This window comes from Symphalangus syndactylus, chromosome 20 (genome assembly GCF_028878055.3).
Source record: "Symphalangus syndactylus isolate Jambi chromosome 20, NHGRI_mSymSyn1-v2.1_pri, whole genome shotgun sequence".
NCBI classification, from domain to species: domain Eukaryota; kingdom Metazoa; phylum Chordata; class Mammalia; order Primates; family Hylobatidae; genus Symphalangus; species Symphalangus syndactylus.
In genome coordinates this window covers 45,970,155-45,996,376 of record NC_072442.2, presented here as the reverse complement: position 1 = coordinate 45,996,376, position 26,222 = coordinate 45,970,155, and the positions used below count along the sequence as shown (strand labels likewise).

The following is a 26,222-nucleotide window of genomic DNA, read 5'->3' as shown; positions in this document are numbered from 1 at the left end:
GCGACAGAGTGACTCCGTCTCAAAAAAAAAAAAAAAAAGTTCGGCATGGAAAGGCCTTCTGGAGGCGCAGAGTAGCTGGCAGCTCTGGAGTCAGGCTTGCCCGAGTAAAAGCCCAGCTGTGATCTCTTATACCCAGTGACCTTGGGCAAATACTTGCCCAGGCTTCAGCTTCTTCATCTATAAAATGGGGATAATGATCCCACCAGCTTACAGGCTATTGTAAGATCTGAATAACTAATGCTTACAAAGGGCTTTACCAGTGCCTGGGAAATGATAAGTGGGCATTAGATCTTAGTTCTCATGAGTATCTTCATCGCAGTCCAGCCCCCTTATTTCACGGATGAGGAACACGGAAGTTCAGAGAGGAGGGGTGGCCAGACGGGCAGCCAGCTTGGCCTGGAAGACTGGGCTGCTTTCTCCTCTGGCACCGACTTCTAAAGCACCTTGTATTTTGAAGTATCTGCTCCCACCTCTTTGGTCTGGGTGGTTGGAAATATTTTTAGCATGGACGGGACACTCTAAGAGGACTTACAGATTTCTGCAAAGTTAAAGCCAAGTTTCCCCAACTCTTGTGGATCACAGCCCTGTTAATATCTCAGTCATTGTTTCAGGGCAACCCAGGCCAAAACAAATACCCAACAGTTCTGTTTATGAAGCAATGAGGTCAAATAATAAGTCTTTATCCTAACAACTTAGTAGCCATTTGAAAAGCTCAACATAAGCTGAAAGAAAAAGGGTCCTTCCATTTCCAAACCGCCAGATTATTAATGGGTTGTATGCTTTGTTGCGCATCTCAACCCTTGAAATCAGATAGGACACCACCACCTTCATATCCCACATTTTCTCCTTGAAGTACTTTTAATCACAGTGACCTGCAAAAACCTAGCTTCATAGAGATACATTATCAAAGGGAATGTCGCGTGCGTGATTGAACTTTCAAGCTGAACTATCTCGAGTGAGTAGTTCACGTGGTGTCCTGCAGATGTTGCGGTGGCCGTTTCCCTCAAATGTCAGATATCCATTTGGCACCCTTCTGAGTTATCTGCAGTGCCCCGGGGTGCCTCAGCTCAGTTTGGGGGTGGTTAGGCTGAAGACATTTGCTAACAAGTCCTGTTGTTGAATTAGTTCCAACTCAGGTTCAGAGGCTTTTTAGAGCTGGAAACACTGGCAGAGTCAAAGTTCATGGGAGATGATTAACCAAACCAGATATTAGGGAACCAGAAGGGCGACATTTTCCACTGATAGGCAAAAGTCCAAAAACCCCACAGTGTCAGAGCTGTTTGCCAAGTCAGCAAGTCTGTGGAGATCGCTTCCAAGCTGGTTCTGTTACTGCCAGCGCCCCCTGGCGATGCCACTCAAGGCTTACTTGAGAACCATCAGCAGCCAGGAAGGAGGACAAGTCTATTAAGAAGCTAAGAGGCCGCGCGCAGTGGCTCACGCCTGTAATCCCAGCACTTTGGGAGGCCGAGGTGGGCGGATCATGAGGCCAGGAGTTCAAGACCAGCCTGGCCAACGTGGTGAAACCCCGTCTCTACTAAAAATACAAAAATTAGCTGGGTGTGATGGCACGTGCCTGTAATCCCAGCTACTCAGGAGGCTGAGGCACGAGAATCGCTTGAATCCAGGAGGCGGAGGTTGCAGTGAGCCGAGATATCACGCCACTGCACTCCAGCCTGGTGACAGAGCGAGACTCCGTCTCAAAAAAAAAAAAAAGAAGAAGAAGAAGTCTAAGAGGCCGGGCACAGTGGCTCACGCCTGTAATCCCAGCACTTTGGGAGGCCAAGGCAGGCAGATCACCTGAGGTCAGGAGTTTAAGACCAGCCTAACCAACATGGTGAAACCCTGCCTCTACTAAAAATATGAAAAATTAGCTTGGCATAGTGGCAGGTACCTGTAATCCCAGCTACTGGGGAGGCTGAGGCAGGAGAATTGCTTGAACCCAGGAGGTGGAGGTTGTAATTAGCTGAGATTGCGCCACTGCACTCCAGCCTGGGCGACACAGCGAGACTCTTGTCTCAAAAAAAAAAAAAGGACTAAGTGTCAGTCTAAGTATCAGCTTCTCTGATGTGAGCTGGAGGAATTGGGGAGCTAGCACTTCCTGAGTGCCCACTGGTTGCCAGGCCTGGTGTCAGTTACCATCCTTCGAAATCCTTGCTCTACTCAGGAGCAGATACCACCGTCCCTGCTGTTTGCATATGGAAACACGTGGATGGGAAGTCTGCTGCCTTGTTTTAAAAGGCTGAGCCAGGATCTAAGCCCAAGATGTTTATATCCAAGGCCTATTTCCTCTCACCAAGTTGCTAGTCCCTGCAGAAAGGAGTGGATGATCCCGGACCTGCCAGTCGGCAGTGGGAGTGGCCTTGGCCAAACCCCTCCGCAGAAGCCTCCTTAAGTTCCCAGATGCTGGGAGACAGCTGCAAACAGAATAAACACTGCTCTGTCTATGTGGATGTTTTAGTCCTCCGGGAAAGAAAAGTGTTGAGGCCGGGCGCGGTGGCTTACGCCTGTAATCCTAGCACTTTGGGAGGCCGACGCGGACAAATCACAAGGTCAGGAGTTTGAGACCAGCCTGGCCAGCATGGTGAAACCCCGTCTCTACTAAAAAATACAAAAATTATCCGGGCCTGGTGGCGCACACTTGTAGTCCCAGCTACTCGGGAGGCTGAGGCAGGAGAATCGCTTGAACCCGGGAGGCAGAGGTTGCAATGAACAGAGATCACGTCACTGTACTCCAGCCTGGGCGACAGAGCGAGACCTCCGTCTCAGAAAAAAAAAAAAAGAAAGAAAAGAAAAGAAAAAAAAATGCACCCGATGGAGTCCAAATCTTGGCTCTTGACAGTCAGATAAGTCAGAAACCCAGCTTCTGTGAGTAGACATGGATGCTGATAAGCAAAAGGTCCCACATCCTAGAAATTGCCCAGACATTTAGCTGGAGGAAAAAATGTTCTGCGTTTGGCAGATTTGAGGGCGGACAGCATGCCAGCAGCCAGGATGAGGAATGTAGGTTGTTTTTTTTGGGGGGGGGGGGGGATTTTGTTTTGTTTTGTTTTGTTTTTGAGATGGAATCTCACTCTGTTGCCAGGCTGGCGTGCAGTGGTGCGACCTTGGCTCATTGCAACCTCCGACTCCCGGGTTCAAGTGATTCTCCTGCCTCAGCCTCCCGAGTAGCTGGGATTACAGCCACGTGCCACCACGCCCGGCTAATTTTTGTATTTTTAGTACAGACAGGGTTTTGCCATGTTGGCCAGGATGGTCTTGATCTCCCGACCTCGATCTCCTTGATTCGCCCGCCTCAGCCTCCCAAAGTGCTGAGATTACAGCCATGAGCCACCGTGCCCGGGTGGAATGTAGTGTTTTTTTTTAATTTTTATTTTTATTTTTATTTTTTTTGAGACGGAGTCTCACTCTGTCACCCAGGCTGGAGTGCACTGGTGCGATCTCAGCTCACTGCAAGCTCCGCCTCCTGGGTTCATGCCATTCTCCTGCCTCAGCCTCCCGAGTAGCTGGGACTACAGGCGTCTGCCACCAAGCCCAGCTAATTTTTTTGTATTTTTTAGTAGAGATGGGGTTTCACTGTGTTAGCCAGGATGGTCTCTATCTCCTGACCTCGTGATCTGCCCGCCTCTGCCTCCCAAAGTGCTGGGATTAGAGGCATGAGCCACTGCGCCCAGGGCGGATGTAGTTTTTATGTGGCTGTTTTTGCACACAGGCAGCACTCCAGAACTTTAATTAAGTACAAGAAGTTGCTCCTGATACCAAGGGCACGGGATACACAATTTAGCCTCTGAGGGTCCAGCAGGCCCCCCAGGCCCCTGCATCACCACTGGAAACAGCAGCAGCCTGTGTGTGTGGAGCACTAGGGTGCTGACAGGATGCCAGGGACCCAGCTCTGGTCCCCTCACCCTGTCTTAACAGCTGCCTCTGGGCCCTTGCAGGTGCGGCTGGAAGTATTTCGGGCAGAGGAGCTGATGGCGTGTGCAGGATTGACCTCACCCAGAATTGTCCCTTTGTATGGAGCTGTGAGAGAAGGGCCTTGGGTCAGCATCTTCATGGAGCTGCTGGAAGGTGAGGAGCCAGATCCCACTCTTTCTCCAAATTCAGGGCCAAGAGCTCCCCCCCGAGTCTTGCCCAAGTTGGCCTTGGTCACTAACCTCTTGACCCTGTGACCCTGCTTTCCACCGCCTGCCCTGTGCTCTTGCCCTTGGCTGGCGTGGAGGCTCGGGCAAGTCCCATGTATAGCCTGGCCTTTGGTCTCCTAGGTGGCTCCCTGGGCCAGCTGGTCAAGGAGCAGGGCTGTCTCCCAGAAGACCGGGCCCTGTACTACCTGGGCCAGGCCCTGGAGGGGCTGGAATACCTCCACTCGCGAAGGATTCTGCATGGGGACGTCAAAGGTAAGGCCCAGGCCCCACGGCCCTGATCCCCAGCAGGCTCTTCTCTCACACCATCCTGCCTGATCTCCTCTCAGTTCTGGGCTAGCCTGGTCATCTCCAGTAGCAGGCCCTGAGTCAGGCTGACAGGACTGTGCCTGTAGGAAGGGGAATGATGTTCTCCAACCCCTTAGCCAAGCACTGTAGTTTCTGGTAGATGGTGGCCACAGAGAACCGAAGGTCAAGCTCCCACCCACTGGTGACCCCTGGTACGGGGTCGGCGCAGGCTAGCAGAGTGGCAGCGTTCCCGAGTAAACCCTGCTCCTGTCCCCTTGCCCTCAGAGATCCTGCCTGCCTCTAGCCTGAATTGATACCCTCCTGCCTTCCTCCACGATTAATGAAACTAATCAGAAGCAGCAGCTGCCACGTAGGATCAGCCAGAAAATTATGTCACTGGAGGGCAGGCCAAACCGAGCCAGGGTGGGCTGGGACCCAGCATGACTCACCTGTTCCTTTTCCTCCCCGGGGCGGCCTGGCAGCTGACAACGTGCTCCTGTCCAGCGATGGGAGCCATGCAGCCCTCTGCGACTTTGGCCATGCTGTGTGTCTTCAACCTGATGGCCTGGGGAAGTCCTTGCTCACAGGTAAGGCCCCCCACCAACTGCCATGCCCCCCAGTGCATTCATTCGCCAAATGCCTTCCATGCTTTCAGAACGGGAATTGAGATGTGAACACTTAGGTCCACCTGTGTGTTTAAGCCCCGCAGCCAGCCTGGATGATTATCAGGGGTTTCTTTGTTATGCGTAAATGTGATAATGGATGTCAGGTGCTCATTGTCAATGCTCCTGTACAGTGGGAAGAGAAGGGAAAGGCTGGTTGACGCTCCGTAGGTCCCAGGCCTTCTGCCTTGGAGGCCCCGTGGCTCCCCACCTCTTGTCTGGCCTTTTCAGGGGAGTGCACCGCCAGCCTGTGACCCCAGCTCTCCTGCACCTCTGAGCACAGTTGGCTGGAAGCACAGTGGGCAGGCTGACCAAGGGGCCTGGGCTCTAAAGCCAGTGAAATCTCTTTCTTTAACTCCTGATTATTGAAATAATCCATGCCCACTGTGAAGTATAGAGTTAAGCATATAAAAGAGGCAGAGAACAGAATTCTCACCATTCCTCTTACCCAGAGAGAGAATCACAAATTTTTTTGTTATTTTCATTGAGACAGAGTCTCACTCTGTCACCCAGGCTGGAGTGCAGTGGCACAATCTCAGCTCACTGCAACCTCCGCCTCCCGGGTTCAAGCAATTCTCCTGCCTCAGCCTCCTGAGTAGCTGGGATTACAGGCATCTTCCACCATGCCCAGCTAATTTTTGTATTTTTAGTAGAGACGGGGTTTTGCCATGTTGGCCAGGCCAGTCTCAAACTCCAGACCTCAGGTGATCCGCCCCATTCAGCCTCCCAAAGTGCTGGAAGTACAGGCATGAGCCTCCGTGCCCGGCCGAATCATGAGTATTTTAAATAACTCCTTCCAGGCTGTTGTTTTCCCTGTGCGTAATTAGGGCCATTATAACACAATTTTGTGCCCTGCTTTTTTCATTTATAGCATTAAGGATAAAATGATTTCATTTTGACCAACGGAAAAAGAATCTTTGGCAAGTATATAATTGTGTGTTGTTAAAGGACTATGTTGGCAATTCTGAAGATGTAAATTGAATGTGGACACTTGACCTCCACCCGTGTTGTTTTAAGCCCTTTTAAAATAACTGTAGTGGGCTTTTTCTTGTTACAAAAAAAAAAAAAATGTATCTTTTCTGATTTTTTTAACTTTTATTTTTTTACAGACAGAGTCTTGCTCTGTCACCCAGGCTGGAGTGCAGTAGCTCACTCATAGCTCACTGCAGCCTCAAGCTCCTTGGTTCAAGCGATCCTCCCACCTCAGCCTCCTGAGTAGCTGGGACCACAGGCATGCACCACCATGTCCGGCTCATTTTTTGTATTTTTTGTAGATATACGTGGGGTCTCAGTATGTTGCCCAGGCTGGTCTTAAATTCCTGGATTTAAGCATTCCTCCCACCTCAGTCTCCCAAAGTGCTGGGATTACAGGTATGAGCCACTGCCTGACCCTTTTTTTCTAATATCTTTTGAAGAAAGTAGAGCTAAGCAAAAATTACAAATACAAATCACCAGGAAAAAAACCACTGTTCACATCTGCCATCTATCCTTTCAGTCTTTTACACATATGTTTTCTATTGCGATTTTTAAATTTCACTTACTAGTATTTCAGGAACATCTTACCAGTAATTAGCCTTCTACAACCTAATTTGTAATGTCCAGCCCCTGCCCCATTTTCAAAAAACACTTTAAGGGTTTGGTCCAAAGGGCAGAGTCCACATCATGGATGCTCTGTTGCTTTGTACAAGTTCCCAGCAGAGTCCCCGCCTAGCTCTTCCCTACAAATTTGACTTGGAGACTTTATTTCTATATTTAAAGTACTTTAACATGGCCAGGCGCAGTGGCTCATGCCTGTAATCTCAGCACTTTGGGAGGCCGAGGTGGGCGGATCACCTGAGGTCAGGAGTTCGAGACCAGTCTGGCCAACATGGGTGAAACCCCATCTCTACTAAAAATATAAAAATTAGCCGGGCATGGTGGCTCATGCCTGTAATTCCAGCTACTCAGGAGGCTGAGGCAGGAGAATCTCTTGAACCCGGGAAGCGGAGGTTGCAGTGAGCCGAGATCGCGCCATTGTACTCCAGCCTGGGTGACAGAGCAAGACTCCATCTCAAAGAACGAAAAAGATAATAAAATAAAAAGTACTTTAACAGTGACAAATGTAAGATACCCCGAGGATTAACGAGGGTGGCCATTGCCTAGGCTCCTGCCCATCAGCATTCCAGGTGACTTTATGTCTCATCCCCCTTCTCAGGGGACTACATCCCTGGCACAGAGACACACATGGCTCCGGAGGTGGTGCTGGGCAGGCGCTGCGACGCCAAGGTGGACGTCTGGAGCAGCTGCTGCATGATGCTGCACATGCTCAACGGCTGCCACCCCTGGACTCAGTTCTTCCGAGGTCCGCTCTGCCTCAAGGTCGGTGACGGCGCCCGGCATGGCCAACAGGGGGAGCTGCAGGGCCCTGGGGCCCAGGCCGCAGGCTTGAGGGGCTGCTCTGCAGTGGCAGATGGAGCAAGGGGAGGCCTGGTCATCCATGTGGGATCCTAATTCAAATACTTGCCACCCAAATCTGGGGGTACAAGGGGAGATCCAGCTGCGGGGCCTCACCGAGTTCATGGCAGGTGAGAACTCTCTTCTGTCCATACCCTGGGCCCCATCCATCTGCCTCCTAACGGGCCGGGCCTGGAGGCCGTGGGCGTCTTGCTGCCTGGCTCTGGCCTGTTTTACTGGCTCCATTTGTCCCATTCCTGGGAAAAGTGCCCTCACTGTAGCCCAGACCCCTCCATTCCTTGTGGTAGACCCCAGCACAGCGGGAGCAGGGGCCGGCGGGAGTTGTGCAAAGAGCAATAACAACCGGGCATCAGGAAATGAGGGGAGGCAGGCCTCACCTGTTGTCTTTTGCCCCCCAGATTGCCAGCGAGCCTCCGCCTGTGAGGGAGATCCCACCCTCCTGCGCCCCTCTCACAGCCCAGGCCATCCAAGAGGGGCTGAGGAAAGAGCCCGTCCACCGTGTGTCTGCAGCAGAGCTGGGAGGGAAGGTGAACCGGGCACTACAGCAAGGTAAGAAGAGCCCCGCGCTGGCTGACCCGGGGGGCAGAGGACAGAGGTGGACAGAGGAGGCAGGTGGGCACAGGTCCGGAGCAAGGCACCCCTCAGAGCCTTAGTCTCCCCCTCTGGATTATGGGGGTGCAGGAGCCTCAGGGTTGTTGGGAGATTGCGGCAGTGCCACGCCTTGACTCAGAGGCAGCGCTCAGGAGATGGGAAAGAGAAAACTCACACACAAACTCGAAGTGCTTTTTCCATTCTCCCACTCAATTACAATCAACCCAGAAGACTCCTGTGACCACATGTGTGGGGATTTCCACCCCACCAAGCCAGCAATCAGTTCTGCAGCAGCAGACACTAGCTGGGTATCCTCTAATTCAGTTCTGTTCCAACACTATCTGCCTGGAGGTAGCGTCAGATCCCGCAGCAGGAGGGCTCGATCCCCAAGACTGCACCCCCTACCCATGCCAGTCTCAGGCCCATGTGTTTACCTGTGCTTCTGACCAACTGGCTATAAGTCAGGGACCCCATGACCCCCTCCTTGGGATCAATTAATTTGCTGGAGTGGCTCAAAGAACTCAGAAACACTTCCTTACATTTACCGGTTTATTAGAAAGGATATTACAAAGGATACAAATGAAGAGATGCATAGGGCAAGGCGTGTGGGAGGAAGCGCGGAGCTTCCAGGGCTTGGCACCCTCCAGGAACCTCCATGTGCCCAGCTACCAGAAGTTCTCTGAACCTTATCTTCTTGGGTTTTTGTAGAGGCTTCATTACATAGGTATGATTGAATAAATCACTGGCCATTGGCGAACAGCTTAACCTTTAGCCCCCTTCCCTCCCAGTATGTGGGATAGTGGGATGAGAGTCCCAACCCTCTAATCCTACCTGTGTCTCTCTGATGACCAGCCCCCATCCTGAAGCTACCTAGGGGCTGCCAGCCTTCAGTCAATCCATTAGCACACAGAAAGAGATCATTTTGGAGAGTAAGGCTTTTAGGAGTTATGTGCCAGAAATGGGGTTAAAGACAAAATATATGTTTACTAGTATCACAAGGGTTATGATATATAGAGGGGGCTCAAACTCACGAGGAATCCAAGAATACAAAATAAAGACAGGCCGGGAGCAGTGGCTCACACCTGTAATCCCAGCACTTTGGGAGGCTGGGGCAGGAGGATCGCTTGAGGCCAGGAGTTCAAGATCAGCCTGGGCAACATAGCAAGACCCTTTCTCTGCAAAAAAAATTTAAAAATTAGCCAGGCATGGTGGCACGTGCCTGTAGTCCCAGCTACTCAGGAGGTGAGAGGATTGTTTGAGCCTGGGAGGTCGAGGCTACAGTGAGCCATGATTGTACCGCTGCACTCCAGTCTGGGCAACAGAGACCCTGACTCAAAAAATAAATAAATAAATAAAGCCAGGTAACACTCGAGAGCCTTTTGACTGGAAAAAAGCAGAAAGTTGGTGGGATGTGGGGGCTGTTGGGACCCCTCAGGTGCTGCTGATGGGCATGTGGACAAGGCTACCCACTCTGGAGGGCACCTGGCTGCACTCAGGCAGACGTCTGCAGACTGAGACCAAGGACCTCTACCCCTGGGTGCACTGACAAAGGAATGCCAGCAGATCCATATGGGGACACGCCTGAGGACGCGCACTACAGCTTCCTTTGCGGGAGGGGAGTAGGGTACGATGGGGTCCCTCACTGGTAGGACAGAGACACAAAAGAGGATGCCGCATGGAGCGCCAAGCAGTTAAAGCAACTCGGTGTTCACAGAGCAGCATGGATGGATCCTAAAGCCATGGTGCCGAGTGAAAAGAGAACCCGACACAGAATGGGACCCAGAACATAATGCCTGTTTGGTAAACTAAAAATTGATCAATAGCCAGGTATGGTGGCGCACATCTGTAGTCCCAGCCACTCAGGAGGCTGAGGTGGAAGGATCGCTTGAGCCCAGGAGTTGGAGTCCAGCCTGGGCAACATGATGAGACCTCATCTCTTTAAAAAACAAAAAATAAATAAATAAATAAAAATTGATAAATAAAACAACACACATTTTGCAAAGACACAACCAAATAAAAAATGACACATCAAACGTAATAGAATGTCACCTGAGGGATGGGCACAAAAAGGCTGTGATTATAGGAATGAAAATGAAATAAAACCAGAGAGATCTTGCACCTCACCAAAGACAGCTGGTAGTTTTAAGGATGTGAGGGTGGTCCCAGGGCTGAACTCGCCCCACGCCAGAACAAACGGTGCCTGGGGAAGTACTGACTGAGGATGGGGTAGGAGAGATTGTGGGTCCAGGACGCCACTTTGCCTGGGAGCTCTTGAGTTGGTGTAGCCCCAGGGCTGTTTTCAATCTTCTCTTTCTTGTTAACAAAGTCCTCTGGAGCTGATTCTGTAGTTTTTGAATTTGCTACTGATACCTAGAAGAAAACAGAATCAAAGACAGAAATCCAGTCCTATCCCTGTTATATTGGGACCATCTTATTGAGGAAGTCTCCTGTGGAGACCACCACGCTGCCTTCTGAAGTCACCTCCTGTGGTGGCCTGGGGCAGGGTCCTCCCCTCTGTTCTCCTCTAGCCCTTCTGCACTCAGGACAGGCCACTCCTTCCTGGACTGCTGTCTGTGCACAGCATGCACCCCCTCACCATTGTACTCTCTGTTTTCTAGTGGGAGGTCTGAAGAGCCCTTGGAGGGGAGAATATAAAGAACCAAGACATCCACCACCAGATCAAGCCAATTATCACCAGACCCTCCGTGCCCAGCCGAGGGAGCTTTCGCCAAGGGCCCCAGGGCTCCGGCCAGCTGAGGAGACAACAGGCAGAGACCCTAAGCTCCAGCCTCCTCTCCCACCAGAGCCCCCAGAGCCAAACAAGTCTCCTCCCTTGACTTTGAGCAAGGAGGAGTCTGGGATGTGGGAACCCTTACCTCTGTCCTCCCTGGAGCCAGCCCCTGCCAGAAACCCCAGCTCACCAGAGCGGAAAGCAACCTTCCCGGAGCAGGAGCTGCAGCAGCTGGAAATAGGTATGGGCAGCCGTGGCTGCAGTGGGGCCCTGAGCACTGGCCCTGGGCCACCCACGGAGGCCAGCGTTTCTCTTTACCTGCGGTGTGGGCTTTCTTCCAGCCCCTTCCCCAGCAGCTCAGCTTCTGCAGACTGTGCAGGAAGAACCCCTGAAAACACAGCCAGCCTCCTCCCAGTCTTTCACAGCCATCTTCCACTTTTCCCTGCAGAATTATTCCTCAACAGCCTGTCCCAGCCATTTTCTCTGGAGGAGCAGGAGCAAATTCTCTCGTGCCTCAGCATCGACAGCCTCTCCCTGTCAGATGACAGCGAGAAGGTGAGTGGGTTGTGGCCCCGGAGCCATGGCTCCAGGAGTGTGGTTCTCCCAGCCCTGGCACAGAGCAAGCAGCTTTGCGTCCAGCTAGTGAATGGACACTGTGCAAGTAGTGGGTAAAGGGAGGGTGATGGGGGTCACCCCTTCCTTCTGGTAGGGGTCCTCACTAGGTTGGGGGAGGTGGTCATGGTTCAGAGTGAGAGAAACCATGGGAATCTACCCTTCTGGGATTAGGGAATGTGTGTTGCCACCCAAGATAATGGGGAGGCAGGCCTTGGTCCCCCATGGAGGCAACCCTTACCCTCCTCCAGCTAAGGGCATGAGCAGTGCCCCTTTGCCCCAAATGAGACCCAAGCCGGAGATGGATCCCGGAGCCCAGGGCCCTGAGTCCGTACCCAATCCTGTTGTTTCAGAACCCATCAAAGGCCTCTCAAAGCTCGCGGGACACCCTGAGCTCAGGCGTACACTCCTGGAGCAGCCAGGCCGAGGCTCGAAGCTCCAGCTGGAACATGGTGCTGGCCCGGGGGCGGCCCACTGACACCCCAAGCTATTTCAATGGTACAGTCCAATTCTCACCTGCTCAGCAGCCCCCGTAGCAGCTGATCTGCCTGGAGCTAGACAGCCATTGAGGGATTGTGTCTCCCCTCCCCTGGCACAGTGGGAGGGAGGAAGGCGCCTGGTCCCAGAACTTGAGGTTCCTGGCCAGTAAGTTGGGTTTCAAGCAAAGGTCCAAATCACCCACGAGCCTTTCCTGATGGGGCAGTGAAGGACCATTATCCCCTCATTGGCAGCTGATGAAGTCCCAGAAGGTTCCCCTAGCTTGGGGAGGAGAGCAGTCTCTCTTGACCTGGAGTCAGGAAACTGAGCAATTAATCTCTTCTAAAGGGAAAAGGAACAGGACCCATGAGCATTTTAATCAAAAACTCAGCAAAAGGAATCCCCCTCTGGGATTTGAGGTCAGATGAGAAAGACAACATAAAATTCCTTTGTTTTCAAGCTTGATTGCATAGGTTATGATGTGGCTTTGCTAGAACAAGGGCATCAGCTCGGAGTTCCCTGGCCCTCTCCAGGGCAAGTGTGACTCATGGCATCAGGGCCCCATGGCTGGCCAAAGGCCACTTCAACTCAGGGAACAATCTAAATTGCCCATAATCTAATTTAAGAATCCTTGTGTTCAGTTCCTTTCTGCTTTGCATCCAAGTTGAAATACTACTTCCCCATAGGAGCCAACCCCAGCTCTTAGCAATGCACAGGCCAAATCCCAGGTGCCGACGGCCAGGAAGAACTAGCAGGTGTATATAATATGAAGGCTGTTCCAGCCTGAATTTTTTCTTTTCTTATAAAATGCAGCTTTATGACCGGGTGTGGTGGCCCACACCTGTAATCCCAGCACTTAGGGAGGCCAAGGCAGGTGGATTACATGAGGTCAGGAGTTCGAGACCAGCCTGGCCAACATGGTGAAACCCCGTCTCTACTAAAAATACAAAAATTAGCTGGGTGTAGTGGTGCATGCCTGTAATCCCAGCTACTTGAGAGGCTGAGGCAAGAGAATCACTTGAACCTGGGAGGTAAAGGTTGCAGTGAGCTGAGATCATGCTGCTGCACTCCAGTCAGGGCGACATAGTGAGACTCTGTCTCAAAAACAAACAAAAATGCAGCTGTGCTTAGACCAGCCTAAATTTTATCTCTGCTGCTTCATCACAGCCAGACCTGCTCCCCCCTACATAGGGCAGAGTGACTTTTAACAAAAACGTTCCCCCAGCCCCTGCCAGGACCCTGGTCCTTGGGGAGCCAGCAGCCGCTCTCCTGACTATCACCTTGCCCACCTTCTAGGTGTGAAAGTCCAAATACAGTCTCTTAATGGTGAACACCTGCACATCCGGGAGTTCCACCGGGTCAAAGTGGGAGACATCGCCACTGGCATCAGCAGCCAGGTAAGGGGGGCAGGTACACTCTGACGGTCAGAGTCCCAGAAGCCAGTGCAGCTGCCCTACCCTCCAGGAGGAAAGCTTTCAAAGAAGTAGAATGGTACTCTAGGGAATACTTGGAATTGGCCTTCGACGTTCCCCAGAGCCTCAAAGCATTCCGCAGGGCCTCAAAGCAAGACTGGCAGTGGTGACGAAGAGGTCCTCCAGACCCATACGTGGGCCAGGTGGGATTCTCTGAATCCCATGGAATGACAGACAGACAGTGCCCTTAGGGCTGCCGGTCTGGCTGGAGGGAGATGTCTTTACCTTTCTCCGTGGCTTGAGCCCCATGCCATGATCTCAGCCCACTGGTTTGCTCCACCCTTAGATCCCAGCCGCAGCCTTCAGCTTGGTGACCAAAGACGGGCAGCCTGTTCGCTACGACATGGAGGTGCCAGACTCGGGCATCGACCTGCAGTGCACACTGGCCCCTGATGGCAGCTTCGCCTGGAGCTGGAGGGTCAAGCATGGCCAGCTGGAGAACAGGCCCTAACCCTGCCCTCCACCGCCGGCTCCACACTGCCGGAAGCAGCCTTCCTGTTCGGCGCATGATGCTGCCCTGAAACACAGGCTCAGCCGCTCCCAGGGATCTGCCAGCCCCCGGCTCAGCAATGGGACCAGGGCCCGGCAGCAGCAAGGTGGGGGCAAGCAGAACGCCTCCCAGGATTTCCCACCTGAGTCCTGCCCCATCCTGCTGAGAAAACACTCCGCCACGTGAAGAGACAGAGGAGGACGGCAGGAGTTACCTCGGGAAACAAACGGGATCTTCTCTGCCCTGCTCCAGTCGAATTGGCCTGACCCGCTTGGATCAGTGACCATTTGCTGGCAGACAGGGGAGAGCAGCTTCCAGCCTGGGTCAGAAGGGGTGGGCAAGCCCCTCGGCCCCTCACCCTCCAGGCTGGTATGAGAGTGTCAAGTGTGTAAGGGCCCACACTCAGGTTCAGTGCAGAACCAGGTCAGCAGGTATGCCCGCCCGTAGGTTAAGGGGGCCCTCTGACCCCCTTGCCTGGCCTCACCTGGCCAGCTCACCCCTGTTGGGTATAGGGGAAAGGAATGCCTGACCCTGGGAAGGCTCCCTGGTAGAATACACCACTTTTCAGGTTGTTGCAACACAGGTCCTGAGGTGACCTCTGGTTCAGCCAAGGACCAAAGAAGGTGTGTAAGTGAAGTGGTTCTCAGTCCCCAGACACGTGCCCCTTTGCCGCTGGCTACCACTCTTCTCCAGAGCAGCAGGCCCCGAGCCCCTTCAGGCCCAGCACTGCCCCAGACTCGCTGGCACTCAGTTCCCTCATCTGTAAAGGTGAAGGGTGATGCAGGATGTGCCTGACAGGAACAGTCTGTGAATGGACATGATCACTGCTAAGGAAAGCAGCAGACAGAGACGCTCCAGCGCCCCAGCCCCACTATCAGTGTCCAGCGTGCTGGTCCCCAGAGCACAGCTTAGCAGCACACTGACATTCACCCTGCCCTGCCCCTGGCCAGAGGGTACTGCCGACGGCACTTTGCACTCTGATGACCTCAAAGCACTTTCATGGCTGCCCTCTGGCAGGGCAGGTCAGTGACTCTAGGAGCATAGCAAGCCAGGAGATGGGGTGACGGGACACAGTCTTGAGCTGTCCACATGCATGTGACTCCTCAAACCTCTTCCAGATTTCTCTAAGAATAGCACCCCCTTCCCCATTGCCCCAGCTTAGCCTCTTCTCCCAGGGGAGCTACTCAGGACTCACGTAGCATTAAATCAGCTGTGAATCGTCAGGGGGTGTCTGCTAGCCTCAACCTCCTGGGGCGGGGGATGCCGAGACTCCTTGGGAGAAGCTTATCCCCACGTCTTGCCAAGACGGCCTTTGTCCAGCTGTCCACATCGAGCCAAACTGCTCCCAGGGAGAGAGCCCCAGCCCCCAGCACATAAAGAACTGCAGCCTTGGTACTGCAGAGTCTGGGTTGTAGAGAACTCTGTAAGCAATAAAGTTTGGGGTGATGACAAATGTTTCCAGGCCGTCAGTGTCCTCTCGTGCCTGCCGGCCTGCTGAACCTCACGACCCTAACAACTGCCTCTCTTTGCCTTCTTGGTGAGATCTTTTCAAGTCCCCCTTGTTTTGGACAAGGACTGTTTCAGCCCTTGAGTGGGGCTGCTTTCCCACCACTCCTCCCAGTGGGTGCTTCTAGGCCCACCTCTGGGCTATTCATTCAGACCAGCTAGGCAAGATGCCTTGCCCAGTGGCATCAGGGAAGTCCCTCGCCAAACACTGCCAGGCTGAGGGGTGGAGGAGGAGGACAACGAAGCCTGCATGCTTTGTGCCACTGCCCAAGTCAGGCAGCCCCCTACCACCAGAAGGGAAATAGGGATAGGTTCTGGACCCTGACCAGCCAAGGGTGCCGGAGGCACACCAAAGGCCCTCCACCCTCCCCTCCTGTCCTTGAGGCCTGGACTCTTAACCCTTTCCACTGCCTCCTGAGCCCTGCATGGGGCCAGGGATGCCTTTGTGGGCTGAGTTCCCTGGTCATGGAGCTGGGGCACACGGGGTGCCTTATCGAATCTGGCTCTACAGTCCCTATGTGCACAAGTGTGTGTGCGCGCAGCTTGGGTTGGTTTAGCCGGTTCTTGGAAGGGCCCTGGGACCACGAAAGGGGCGGCAGCCCTGAGCCCCTGGCGTGCAGAGCGGGTGCAAGTCCGGTCCAGCAGAGCCAGGCTTACCTGCTGCCTGCCTCTCGCTCTGGGCCCGCTGCGGAAGCGCGAGCCCCACCCCCGAGGTCTTTGGAGAGGAGTTCTGGCTTCTGGCCCGCAGCCTTCGGAGGACGCCTCACTCGGGCCGTCCCCCGTCCGCCCGCCCGGAACCTAAATGCGGCTCCCTGCCTGCGGGGTCGCGGCGGGGACGTCACAGAGGCGGCGACATCACAGGCACCGGCGCCTCTAATATTTCCAGCGCCCCCCAGTCCCTCAGCCAAAGAGCACACTGGAGGCGGAGAGGCAGCATCCACCAGCCCGCTCCCCGCCTCCAGGACAGAGCCTCGGTCTGCATGGGGGTGACAGGTGGGAGCGGCCGGGCGCCCGGGGGCGGGGGTTGGGGCAGGCGGGGTCGGGGCGCGAAGGGGGCGGTCAGGAATCCGCCCGGGGCCCGTTCCCCTGCTCCCAAACCCCCGGCACCTGAAAGGCAGGTCGACCCGCCGCCAAAGCCCACCCGGTGCCCCTGACTACGGCGGCTCCCAGACTCAGCCCCTGCGCGGTGCACACCCGTGTGCGCTCACGGACACGCATGCGCGCCTTGGGGTAGGGACTGCAGAATCAGTGGTTCTTGAAGGGGTTCTGAGACCACAGAAGGAGCAATGGCCTTGTGCACAGGAAACGACTCATGAATTATCCTGAACTGCAGATCCAACAAATCACATCCAGTTGTCCCTGCTTGATGCTTGAGGCTTTGCGGGGAGGAGCGGCAGTCTTCATGAGATTTTTATGGAGCGCTTCCTTGATGCCTTGTACTCTGAACCAATGAGCAAAGATATTTGCCCCCAGTGCCCTGGGTCTCCCCTTCCCATGGGGCGTCAGATCCCCCACTGAAATGGTGGCTTTCTTTTCGGGATCCTCTCTCCCAGAAGGGCATGGGCCAGCATTAAAAATGGTCAAAAATTAGGTGGGCATGATGGCTCAACGCCTGCAATCCCAACACTTCGGGAGGCACAGGTGGGAGGATCACATGAGGCCAGGAGTTCAAGACCAGCTTAGGCAACATAGCGAGACTTTGTCCTCTACAGGAAATGTTTAAAATTAGACAGGTGTGGTGGCATGAGCCTGTAGTCCCAGCTACTTGGGAGGCTGAGCTGGGAGGCTCACTGGAGCCCAGGAGTTGCAGTGAGCTATGATGCTGCCACTCCAGCCTGGGCCACAGAGCAAGACCCTGTCAAAAAAAAAAAACAGAGATCGGGTGCAGTGGCTCACGCCTGTAAGGTAAAACATAGATTAGACAGCCAGGTCTGTCATGGAGAGGATTACACTGATTATTTGAATTGGGCTTTCAGGCATGAGTAGGACTTTGCCAGAAGAAGGCTTTCCAGGTATGAGAAATAGCATTTGCAAAGGCACTGGGTGCAGAAGGGCCTGCCGTACTCTGGGGATAGCTTCAGCTTAGGGTGAGGGACAGGAAGCTGGATGCCAAGAGATGAAAAATGAAGGTAGAGATCAGAACAAGAGGCCACATGGAGTCTGGGCGTGACCAGAGACAAGTGAGATGTAGCAGGCTCACTCTGAGGTCATTGAAAATCCAGGTTGGAGGGGGACATAGTTGCAGTGGTCCCACTGGAAGACTGAAGAGATTTAAGACAGTGCAGTGAGTAGCATCCCAGAGTTTGGAGCCAGCCAGACCTGCCTTTGGGTCGTGTCCTGCTCTTAATAGCTGCGTGACCTCATACACGTTTCCTCATCTGTGAGAGGAGAGCCGTGGCCAGCTGGGCATAGGGTAGGTATGAAGACTGAATGTGCAAAGCACTCAGCACCAAGTGCCAAAGGGTAGGAAGTCATGGGCGTGTGTTGGCTCTGGTACTGGGAGATGAGGAGAGCATCAGGGGTAGGAGGGCAGGAGCTGCGGAGTGAGGAGTCACAAATGACCCAGGTTTCTCATTTGAGTGAAAGGATGAAAGATGAATGGGGCGAAGAGAGTGGGGTATGGAGAGATGACAGTCTAGAAAGGGAGACAGGGGTCAGACAGGCAGAACTGTGGCGGCCACACTTAAGAGTCTGGACATACAGGGTGTGAATTTGAGGTAAGGAATTAGGCCAGGCACGGTGGCTCACGCCTTTAATCCCAACACTTTGGGAGGCCAAGGTGGGAAGATCGCTTGAGCTCAGGAGTTTGAAACCAGCCTGGGCAACATAGCGAGACCTCATCTCTTTTTTTTTTTCTTTTTTTTGAGACAGAGTCTTGCTCTGTTGCCCAGGCTGGAGTGCAATGGCACCATCTCGGCTCACTGCAACCTCTGCCACCAGGACTCAAGCCATCCTCCCTATCAAAACCTAACAAAGACATTACAAGAAAAGAAAATTATACACCAATATCCCTCACAAATACGTATGTGAAAATTCTGAAAAACAGCCAATCAGATTCAACAACATATAAAAAGGGTAATATATCATGACCAAATGAGGTTTATCCGAGTAATGCAAGGCTGATTTAACATTTAAAAAAATAAATTTATAGCTGGGCATGGTGGCTCACACCTATAATCTAGCACTTTGGGAGGCCAAGGCAGGTGGATAGCTTGAGCCCAGGAGTTCAAGACCAGCCTGGGCAATATAACAAGACCCATCTCTACAAAAAATACAAAAATTAGCTGGGGGTGGTGGTGAACACCTGTAGTCCCAGCTACCCCAGAGGTGAGGCGGGAGGATCACTTGAGACAGGGAGGTTGAGGTTGCCGAATCTGCGCCACTGAACTCCAGCCTGGGCAATAGAGTGAGACCCTGTCTCAAAAAAACAATGTATTTTACCATAAACAATATAAAAATATAAAAGAATTATCACCCAAATAATATAACATTACTCATATGTTAATGTATTATAACATATGTTATGTATAACATATATAATACAATATTAAAGAAAAACCATATGATCATCTCAATAAATGCAGAAAAAGCATTAGGCAAAATCCAGCATCCATTCCTAATTAAAACTAAGCAATCTAAGAGAGGAAACTTCATGAAGATGCCCAAGCTGATGAAAGGCATCATGAAGAAACCTACAGCTAGCATCATCCTTAACGGTGAAAGGCTAAACACTTTCTCCTAAGCTCAGAACGAAGCGAGGATGTACACACGCACTCCTACTCAACATTGTATGGAGATTGTCCCCAGTGCAATTAGGCAAGAAAAGGAAATAAGAGGAACCAGATTGGGAAGGAAGAAGTAAAAGTGTCTTGACTCACACACATTATTGTCTATGTAGAAAATCCGATAGAATCTAAAAGAAAAAAAAAAAAGCTATGAGAACAAATAAGATTTTAGTATAGTTGCAGGATAAAAAAGATGGATATATTTCTGTGTACTAGCAACAAACCACTGGAAATTGAAATTATTTCGGCCGGGCACGGTGGCTCATGCCTGTAATCCCAGCACTTTGAGAAGCCGAGGCGGGCAGATCATTTGAGGCCAGGAGTTTGAGACCAGCCTGGCCAAAATGGTGAAACCCCATCTCTACTAAAAATACAAAAAGTGAGCTGGGTGTGGTGGCGCATGCCTGTAATCCCAGCTGCTCAGGAGGCTAAGTCAGGAGAATCGCTTGAACTCAGGAGGCAGAGGTTACAGTGAGCCAAGATCACGCCACTGCAACTCCAGCCTGGGTGACAGAGTGAGACCCTGCCTCAAAAAAAAAAATTATTTCAATTATTTCATATACTGCAGAATATCACTGAATCCCTAATAGAACATTCTCCAGTCAGGCACAGAGGTCCCAAGCTGAGTCAATGTCTGACTTTTTCTCCCAGCCCCCAGTGCTGTTAACAGGCTCACACAACAGTAATTTCTTCTCCTGTCCATACCCAGCTGCCGTTTATGGAGGGGTTGAGGCTGTGGGTGTTGATTAAACTGCCCAGGGAAATTTTGTAAAGGGAGCAAAGGCCCTGAGGTCAGAAGACTGGGGAACAGCAGGACCTGGGGCAGGGGGAGTTGGAGAGGGAGAAGAGAGACACATGAGGAAGCCAGGGAAGCGCAGTGATCAAGGAGGTGGAGGGTTCTGAAGAGATCATTGAGCTGGCCACTCTGCTGATACATCCCCCAAGACCAGGCTGAAGCAGATGGTCCCAATCCCAGGACCAGCCATGCAAGGACCCCTCCCTCTAGCCACTACATCTCTAGGAAGAGACCGCAGTACATTCTCATCCTTCCAATATGATCCTGGGAGCGATTCTTCCCAGCCAGAGCCAGGGCTGTCACTTCCTGCCATACCCCAGGCTGATGGGGACCCACCTTGCATGATGGCAGGGTTGTCATGATGGCCCTGGGTAGCAGAGAACAGGGCAGCCTGGTGCTTCCCACCCCCACAGGGTGAAGAAACAGCTTCTGCAGTAAAAGATACAAGCCTCCAGGGAGGGGTTTGGGGTTGGGGATGTTCCCAAGGAGTCAGTCTCCCCTGCAGAGGGTGATCTGAGCTCATAAATCGTCGGATAGGTGCTAGCACCACCTCAGATCACACACCTGGGGTGCAGGCCTTGGCCTGGAGTCAGTGACGGATGACCCAGAGAGAGTAGAGGAAGCCGGCAGAGAAGCAGGAATGGGGAGATGGGGGAGGTTCACATGGGGTGTTATCGGGACTCCACGCAGTTACAGGGTCCTGGGAGTAGCCGGGGCGGGGCAGGGGGGCAGTTCAAAGTTTCCTGAGTCAAGCCTGCATTCAAGTCATCACTTCAGCTATGATCAGCTGGGGGGCCTTGGGCAAATGGACCTGTCTTAATTTTTTGTGTTGAATCAATGAGATAAAGCAGGTAAAGTGCCCAGGCTATGGAAGCGCTCCGTCGTGGTCAGGGTACTGTTAGCAGTCACGGTTTTGGGGGATGGAGATGGAACCGGGAGCCTCCGAGGAGGCAAGGCACAGACAGAGAGTGGAGGGAGCAGGACTGGAGGATAGGAATGGCGACTGGCTCGGGAACAAGGAGAGCGGGGCAGGACGGTGAGGGAATGGCAGCCGGGAAGAGAGAAAAGAAGGGCAGGAAGAGGTGGCTGGCTCTGGAATCCCTCCGGGACTGTCCTCTACCCTGCAGCTCCCTGCCCTCACGTCCTTTGCCCTGTCAGGTACCCATGGATTTCCATGCTGCAGCAAAGGGTCAGTGGAGGTTGCAGAGATGCGGTGAGAACCATCCTCAATCAACACAGGGCCTCCCCTGAGCCCTCCAGGACCTCCAACCTCACCCCCAGCCTAGGATCCCCCAGCCTAGGATCTCCCTCCCTTCCGCCATTTCCAAAACCTCCCCGGGACCAGTGTCCAGGCAAAAGGCTGGGGAGGGCGTGGGGCGTCTATCCTCCCACTTCTGTTTATGCCCTCAGCCCCTGGCATGAGAGGAAGACTGAGGGGTGGTGGGGCACACCCAGGGATGGGATAGGACCTGACCCCTCAGAGCTGCCTGGCTTGCTGAGGACAGAGCTGCTCAAGGCGGGGGTGGGCAGGCACTTGAAGAAAGAGTGGGCAGGTGGGTGGGAGGACGTTGCTCTGGGGCTGCCCTGCTGGGGACTAGTGTTCTGGGCACTAATCCTCAAAGTGAGTTGCCCCAGCTCACCTGCAATGCTTGATAAAAATGAGATTCCTGGGCCTTACCTCCAACCAACTGGATTCCTCTTTGGGGGTGGGGCATGAGTTGGCAAGGAGCTTCCTAAACTCACTAAAGTTTCAGAATACAACTGCAGACTTCCTGGTGGCAGCGGAGTGGGACAGCCAGGGGAGTGGATGAGCTGGTGGCGGGGTGGTCGGGGGGAGGTGCATCGTGCCAGCCTCTGTTACAAGGCAGAGGGCTTTGAGGGCCCCAGAAACCCCCTTCCCGCTGAAGCCACCACCCACCCCACAGATCCCCATCACCCACTCTGTCTTCTTCTGTCTTAGAGATGATTTAAGTCAACATCAGATACAAGAGGAACAGGAGGTAAAAATGGGAGTGTCCTCTTATAGGGAGGTGGTAGGCAAGCGGCAGGGCTCTTCCCTAAGTCCACACCAGCCCCTACCCTTGACAATCCTGGGATCCTAGTACCAGGCCGGTGTGGGTACACCCACACACACACACCCTTACCAGGCAGGTCTCTGAGAGGAGGCAGGAATGGAGTTAGGGGGCGGGGGAAAGAGAGCAGGACCCGGGGCAGGGGTGGGGCAGGGACTCGGTGCCAGGGAGGGCCTCAGGGGCAGGACCTCCTGCTCCTGCTCCTGCCTCCTCAGCTTCGAGTTGAAACATTTCAGCTGGAGGCAGACATGCTAGAGCAGAAGCCCCAACTCAAAGTGGATCCGGACCTGGACCCAGACCCAGATCCAGACCCAGACCCAGAACTGGAGATCGGACAGGTGCCGGCTTTACTGGAGTCAGAGCTATACCCAGCCCTCAAGCTTGAAGCTGAGCAGGACACGGAAGCCAACTGGAACGAGGAGTCTGACTTCGAAGAACCCATGCAGCTGGTATGCAAAATAGAGTCCGTCCACTCCAACATGGGGCTGCCCACGCTACAGACCTTCAGACCATGGAGTCTGAATTCAAACTACCAGAGTTTCACGGAGGAGAACCACATGTCTGCCTGCCATCACTCCATCAGTGCGCAGACCTCCAAGCACCTCTTCTGGGCAAACAAGCTCATCCAGGCCTCAGAGCACAGCCTGCAGCGGGCCATCAACATGCAGCTCAACAATGGCAGCGCAGGCCAACCCATCAGATCCCCCCTCCAGGAGGCCATCCCCAATGCCCTGTGCTCTGAGGAGCAGCTCCAGATCCCTGATGCCCACTCAGCTCCTCCAGCCACAAGCTCCCAGGCACCAAGCCCCCTCCTGTCCTCAGATCTCCCGCCACCCATTGGCCTGGCAGAGCTAATCACCTTTGCATCTTCCCTGGCCATGGCCTCCTCCAGCAGGATAGACCTGCCCAGTTTGGAACACATGATGAAAGCTCCACCCCAGGAGGCTCTGGAGCCTTCCACAGAGCCCCTCCTGACCACTGTGGAGGAGCAAGAGCCAGAAAAGCACGCAGAGAGCCTGCCAGAGAAACCACGTGAAGCCAGAGCACCACTGAAATCTTGGAGTCAGGAAGACAAGAACTTCGCTCAAGCTTACTTTGACTTCGGCAAGCCAGGGATCAAGAGGGCCACCATCGAAGGGCAAATGCAGCTTCTCCAGCCACCAGCCACGTCCCCTCTGCTGCAGGGAGGCAAGGAAGAGTGAGTGAGGCCAGCCCCACAGCTCCCATTGAGGGGCTGTGCTAGAACGTGGCAGGGGTCCTCACACAGCCGGGTAGGGGTGGAGAACAGTGGAATGGGATGTGGTGGGCTGTGACGCCTCCACCTCAGTAACCTCATAACGGCTGTCGGAACGACGTTCCAGTGGACTGAGGCGCAGAGCCAAGACAAGGGCAGGAGGAGGCCTGGGGACCAAGGAGGGTGGGCACAGGGGCCTGGGTTCAAAATGGGAAGGACCACACTGGCATTAGGCGGCTTTCCACCCTGGGGGTCGGGCCTCACCAAGGTTGGGAATGCTCAGGCTGGGGTCTGCCCTGTTGAAAGCCTATTGGCCTCAACCCTGGGGTCCAGGACACTTTTCTTGAGGGGAGAATGAGGGTGCAGGGCTCTCCAGTACACCTTGCTTTCTGCTAGTGAATGGACACAGAATGCAACCTCAGCTGCCCAGACGCAGGCAGCAGCAGAAGACCCCTTACCCCAGCGACCTCTTCAGAGGGGCCTCTGGGCTCACCCCCTCCTTCAACCACCCTCTGGGGCCCAAGTGACACTCTCTCTTTTGTGTTGCAGCTCAGTGCCACCAGGAAAAGAGAAAGAAAATCCATTATTGGTGAAAATCCATTTTAAGCTGTCAGCCCCCACAACCCCAGAGAAATGACTAGACAGAACCAATAAAGCCTCCAGTGCTGACTGTCGGCTCAGACTTTTGCGCAAATGCCCCTGGGCCAGGGAGCCCACCTGGCTGGTGTGTCCTGGTCTCAGTTTTTTAGGGATGCCACCCCATTTTTTAGCTGCCCCAGCTCCACCTGCCCCCAGAGGGCAACGCCACCCTTGTCCTGGCCACCCATCTCTCACCTGCCCACTCCCCAGGGTCAGTTCCCTTCACTCCCTCCTGGCCAGCCCTCTAGGCCAGCAGAAAGACTTGTGGCTGGTCTTGAGGAGACGTCGGTGTCCTCTGAGGCTTCCATTTCTTAGACTGTGAAATGAGGCTTCCTCTTGGCCTGAGGCCAGGGACATGTTGGGATCATCTGAGGAGATGGCCTCCTGGGCGTGGACTGGGCAGGTGAGAAAGTGGGTCTGAGGGGGTTCTTCCTGCACTCTTCATGGGGAAGGGCTGGCATGGGGAAGGGATGGTGTCCAGGAGCTTGAAGGGGAGGAAAATGAGGCTGAAGGACTGGTCCTCCAGGGGTCACAGGCCGGAGCTAGACGTACCTCCAAATGCAGGAGAGCCATAGATCACCCAGACATGTGCACACAGACACCACCAACTGCCCAGCACATCACACGTACAGCACCCACACACAGAGGACGTAGCACATGTCACACATGCCCATACACACATGTGCCTGTGACAGTCGCATGTACCAAACATGCACACAAAGCCAGGCGTGGAGTCTCACGCCTGTAATCCCAGCATTTTGGGAGGCAGAGGCCAACAGATCACTTGAGGCCAGGAGTTCGAGACCAGTCTGGCTAACATGGTGAAACCCCATCCCTACTAAAAATACAAAAATTAGCTGGGCATGGTGACATGCGCCTGTAGTCCCAGCTACTGGGGAGGCTGAGGCAGGAGGATCTCTCAAGTCCGGGAGGCAGAGGTTGCAGTGAGCTGAGATTGCACCACTGCACTCCAGCCTAGACAACAGAGAGAGACTCCATCTCAAAGAAGAAAAAAAAAAAATACATGCACACAAATGCACACACCTCCCACCCAGGCTTTGGCCTTGGAGGCCCAGAGGGCAGGCAGTATAGACTGGCTTCTGGCAGAGTAGAGATGGCAGCAAAGGAAGGAAGGAGATTCGGAGTACCCGGATGGACAAGGATGTGGACAGGGAAGCCTGGGGGAAGGAGAAGGGGAGGCCACGCCATGGCCTGGCCTCAAGTTCCCTGCTAAGCAAAAGCCCAGCCTTGTGGATCTTCAAAGGCCTGCCCAGCTTTTGGAGGGGCCAAGGAGAGAGATGCCCAGGGCCTGGAGGGTGGGATTAGGAAGGGGTGAGCAGTTCAGAATAGGCCAGGGCCAGGAGGAGAAGCGGGCAGGAGACTGGAGGGAGGGACAAGGAGGAGCTGCAGAGGTGGGTGTCTTGGGGGTGGTGCGGGACTGAGCCAGAAGCATCAATGGGCTCTCAGGACTCATCTTTCCATAGGTTTTTTTAAATTAATAGACTTTATTTTTTAGAGCAGTTTTAGGTTTGCAGCAAAACTGAGTGGAAAGTACAAAGAGTTCCCATGTACCCCTGTCCCCACCCACATACAACCTCCCCCGCTATGGACATCCTGTAGTGGTACATTTGTTACAACTGATAAACCTACACTGACTCATCATCATCACCAAAAGTCCACAGTTCACATTGGGGTTCACTATTGGTGTTCTACATTCTATGGGGTTTTGTTGTTTTTGAGACGGAGTCGTGCCCTGTCACCCAGGCTGGAGTGCAATGGCGTGATCTCAGCTCACTGCAACCTCTGTTCACCTCCTGGGTTCGAGCGATTCTCCTGCCTCAACCTCCCAAGTAGCTGGGACTACAGGCACCCACCACCACGCCCATCTAATTTTTGTATTTTTGTAGAGACGGGGTTTCACCATGTTGGCCAGGCTGGTCTTGAACTCCTGACTCTAGGTGATCCACCCGCCTCGACCTCCCGAAGTGCTGGGATTACAGACGTGAGCCACCGCACCCGGCCCGTTCTATGGGTTTTGATTGTAGTATGATACAGAGTCGTTTCACTGCCCTAAAAATTCTGTGCTCTACCTGGCCCCTCCAACTCCTGTCAACAACTGGTCCTTTTACTGTTGCCACAGTTTTGCTTTTTCCAGAATGATTTGGAATCATACGGTATGCAGTTTCTTTGGGTTGGCTTCTTTCACCTGGTAATACATGTTTAAGGTTCCTCCATATCTTTTCCTGGCTTGATAGTGCATTTATTTTTAGTGGTGAA

General features: G+C 53.5%; 2 protein-coding genes and 1 long non-coding RNA gene across 10 annotated transcripts in view; 2 read left to right on the top strand and 1 right to left on the bottom strand.

The window, feature by feature from the left end:
• Positions 1-15,366, top strand: part of MAP3K14 (mitogen-activated protein kinase kinase kinase 14) — a 53,271-nt gene extending 37,905 nt beyond the window's left edge. Inside the window, exons 7-16 of one of the 2 annotated variants that reach the window (XM_055258786.2) lie at positions 3,936-4,065; positions 4,260-4,391; positions 4,907-5,011; positions 7,281-7,444; positions 7,939-8,089; positions 10,750-11,103; positions 11,311-11,417; positions 11,828-11,972; positions 13,248-13,348; positions 13,710-15,366. In XM_055258786.2, coding sequence (XP_055114761.2) covers positions 3,936-4,065; positions 4,260-4,391; positions 4,907-5,011; positions 7,281-7,444; positions 7,939-8,089; positions 10,750-11,103; positions 11,311-11,417; positions 11,828-11,972; positions 13,248-13,348; positions 13,710-13,874 — 1,554 coding nt within the window. In that variant the 3' untranslated portion in view covers positions 13,875-15,366. Of the gene's footprint in view, positions 1-3,935; positions 4,066-4,259; positions 4,392-4,906; positions 5,012-7,280; positions 7,445-7,938; positions 8,090-10,749; positions 11,418-11,827; positions 11,973-13,247; positions 13,349-13,709 lie in introns of both variants that reach the window. The other variant, XM_063629269.1, reaches the window with a different exon arrangement.
• On the bottom strand, positions 8,667-16,218 carry LOC129470705 (uncharacterized). Its single transcript, XR_010118222.1, has 5 exons — positions 16,077-16,218; positions 13,649-15,334; positions 11,991-12,261; positions 11,181-11,396; positions 8,667-11,093 (listed from the first exon to the last, which is right to left on the bottom strand). It is a non-coding gene; the product is annotated as an uncharacterized lncRNA (long non-coding RNA).
• Positions 16,219-16,284: 66 nt separating this feature from the next.
• Positions 16,285-23,976, top strand: SPATA32 (spermatogenesis associated 32). Of its 7 annotated transcripts, none has more exons than XM_063629270.1 (5): positions 16,310-16,412; positions 21,159-21,213; positions 21,961-22,000; positions 22,252-23,270; positions 23,856-23,976. In XM_063629270.1, exons 1-5 carry the CDS (start codon positions 16,400-16,402, stop codon positions 23,941-23,943), a joined length of 1,215 nt encoding a protein of 404 aa, XP_063485340.1. In that variant the 5' UTR covers positions 16,310-16,399; the 3' UTR covers positions 23,944-23,976. The 7 variants fall into 7 exon arrangements, with proteins under 7 accessions (XP_055114767.2, XP_055114766.2, XP_055114765.2 ...); XM_055258788.2 differs by having other exon boundaries at positions 16,311-16,412; positions 22,309-23,270; XM_055258787.2 differs by having other exon boundaries at positions 16,311-16,412; positions 22,288-23,270.
• The last annotated feature ends 2,246 nt before the right edge of the window (positions 23,977-26,222 follow it).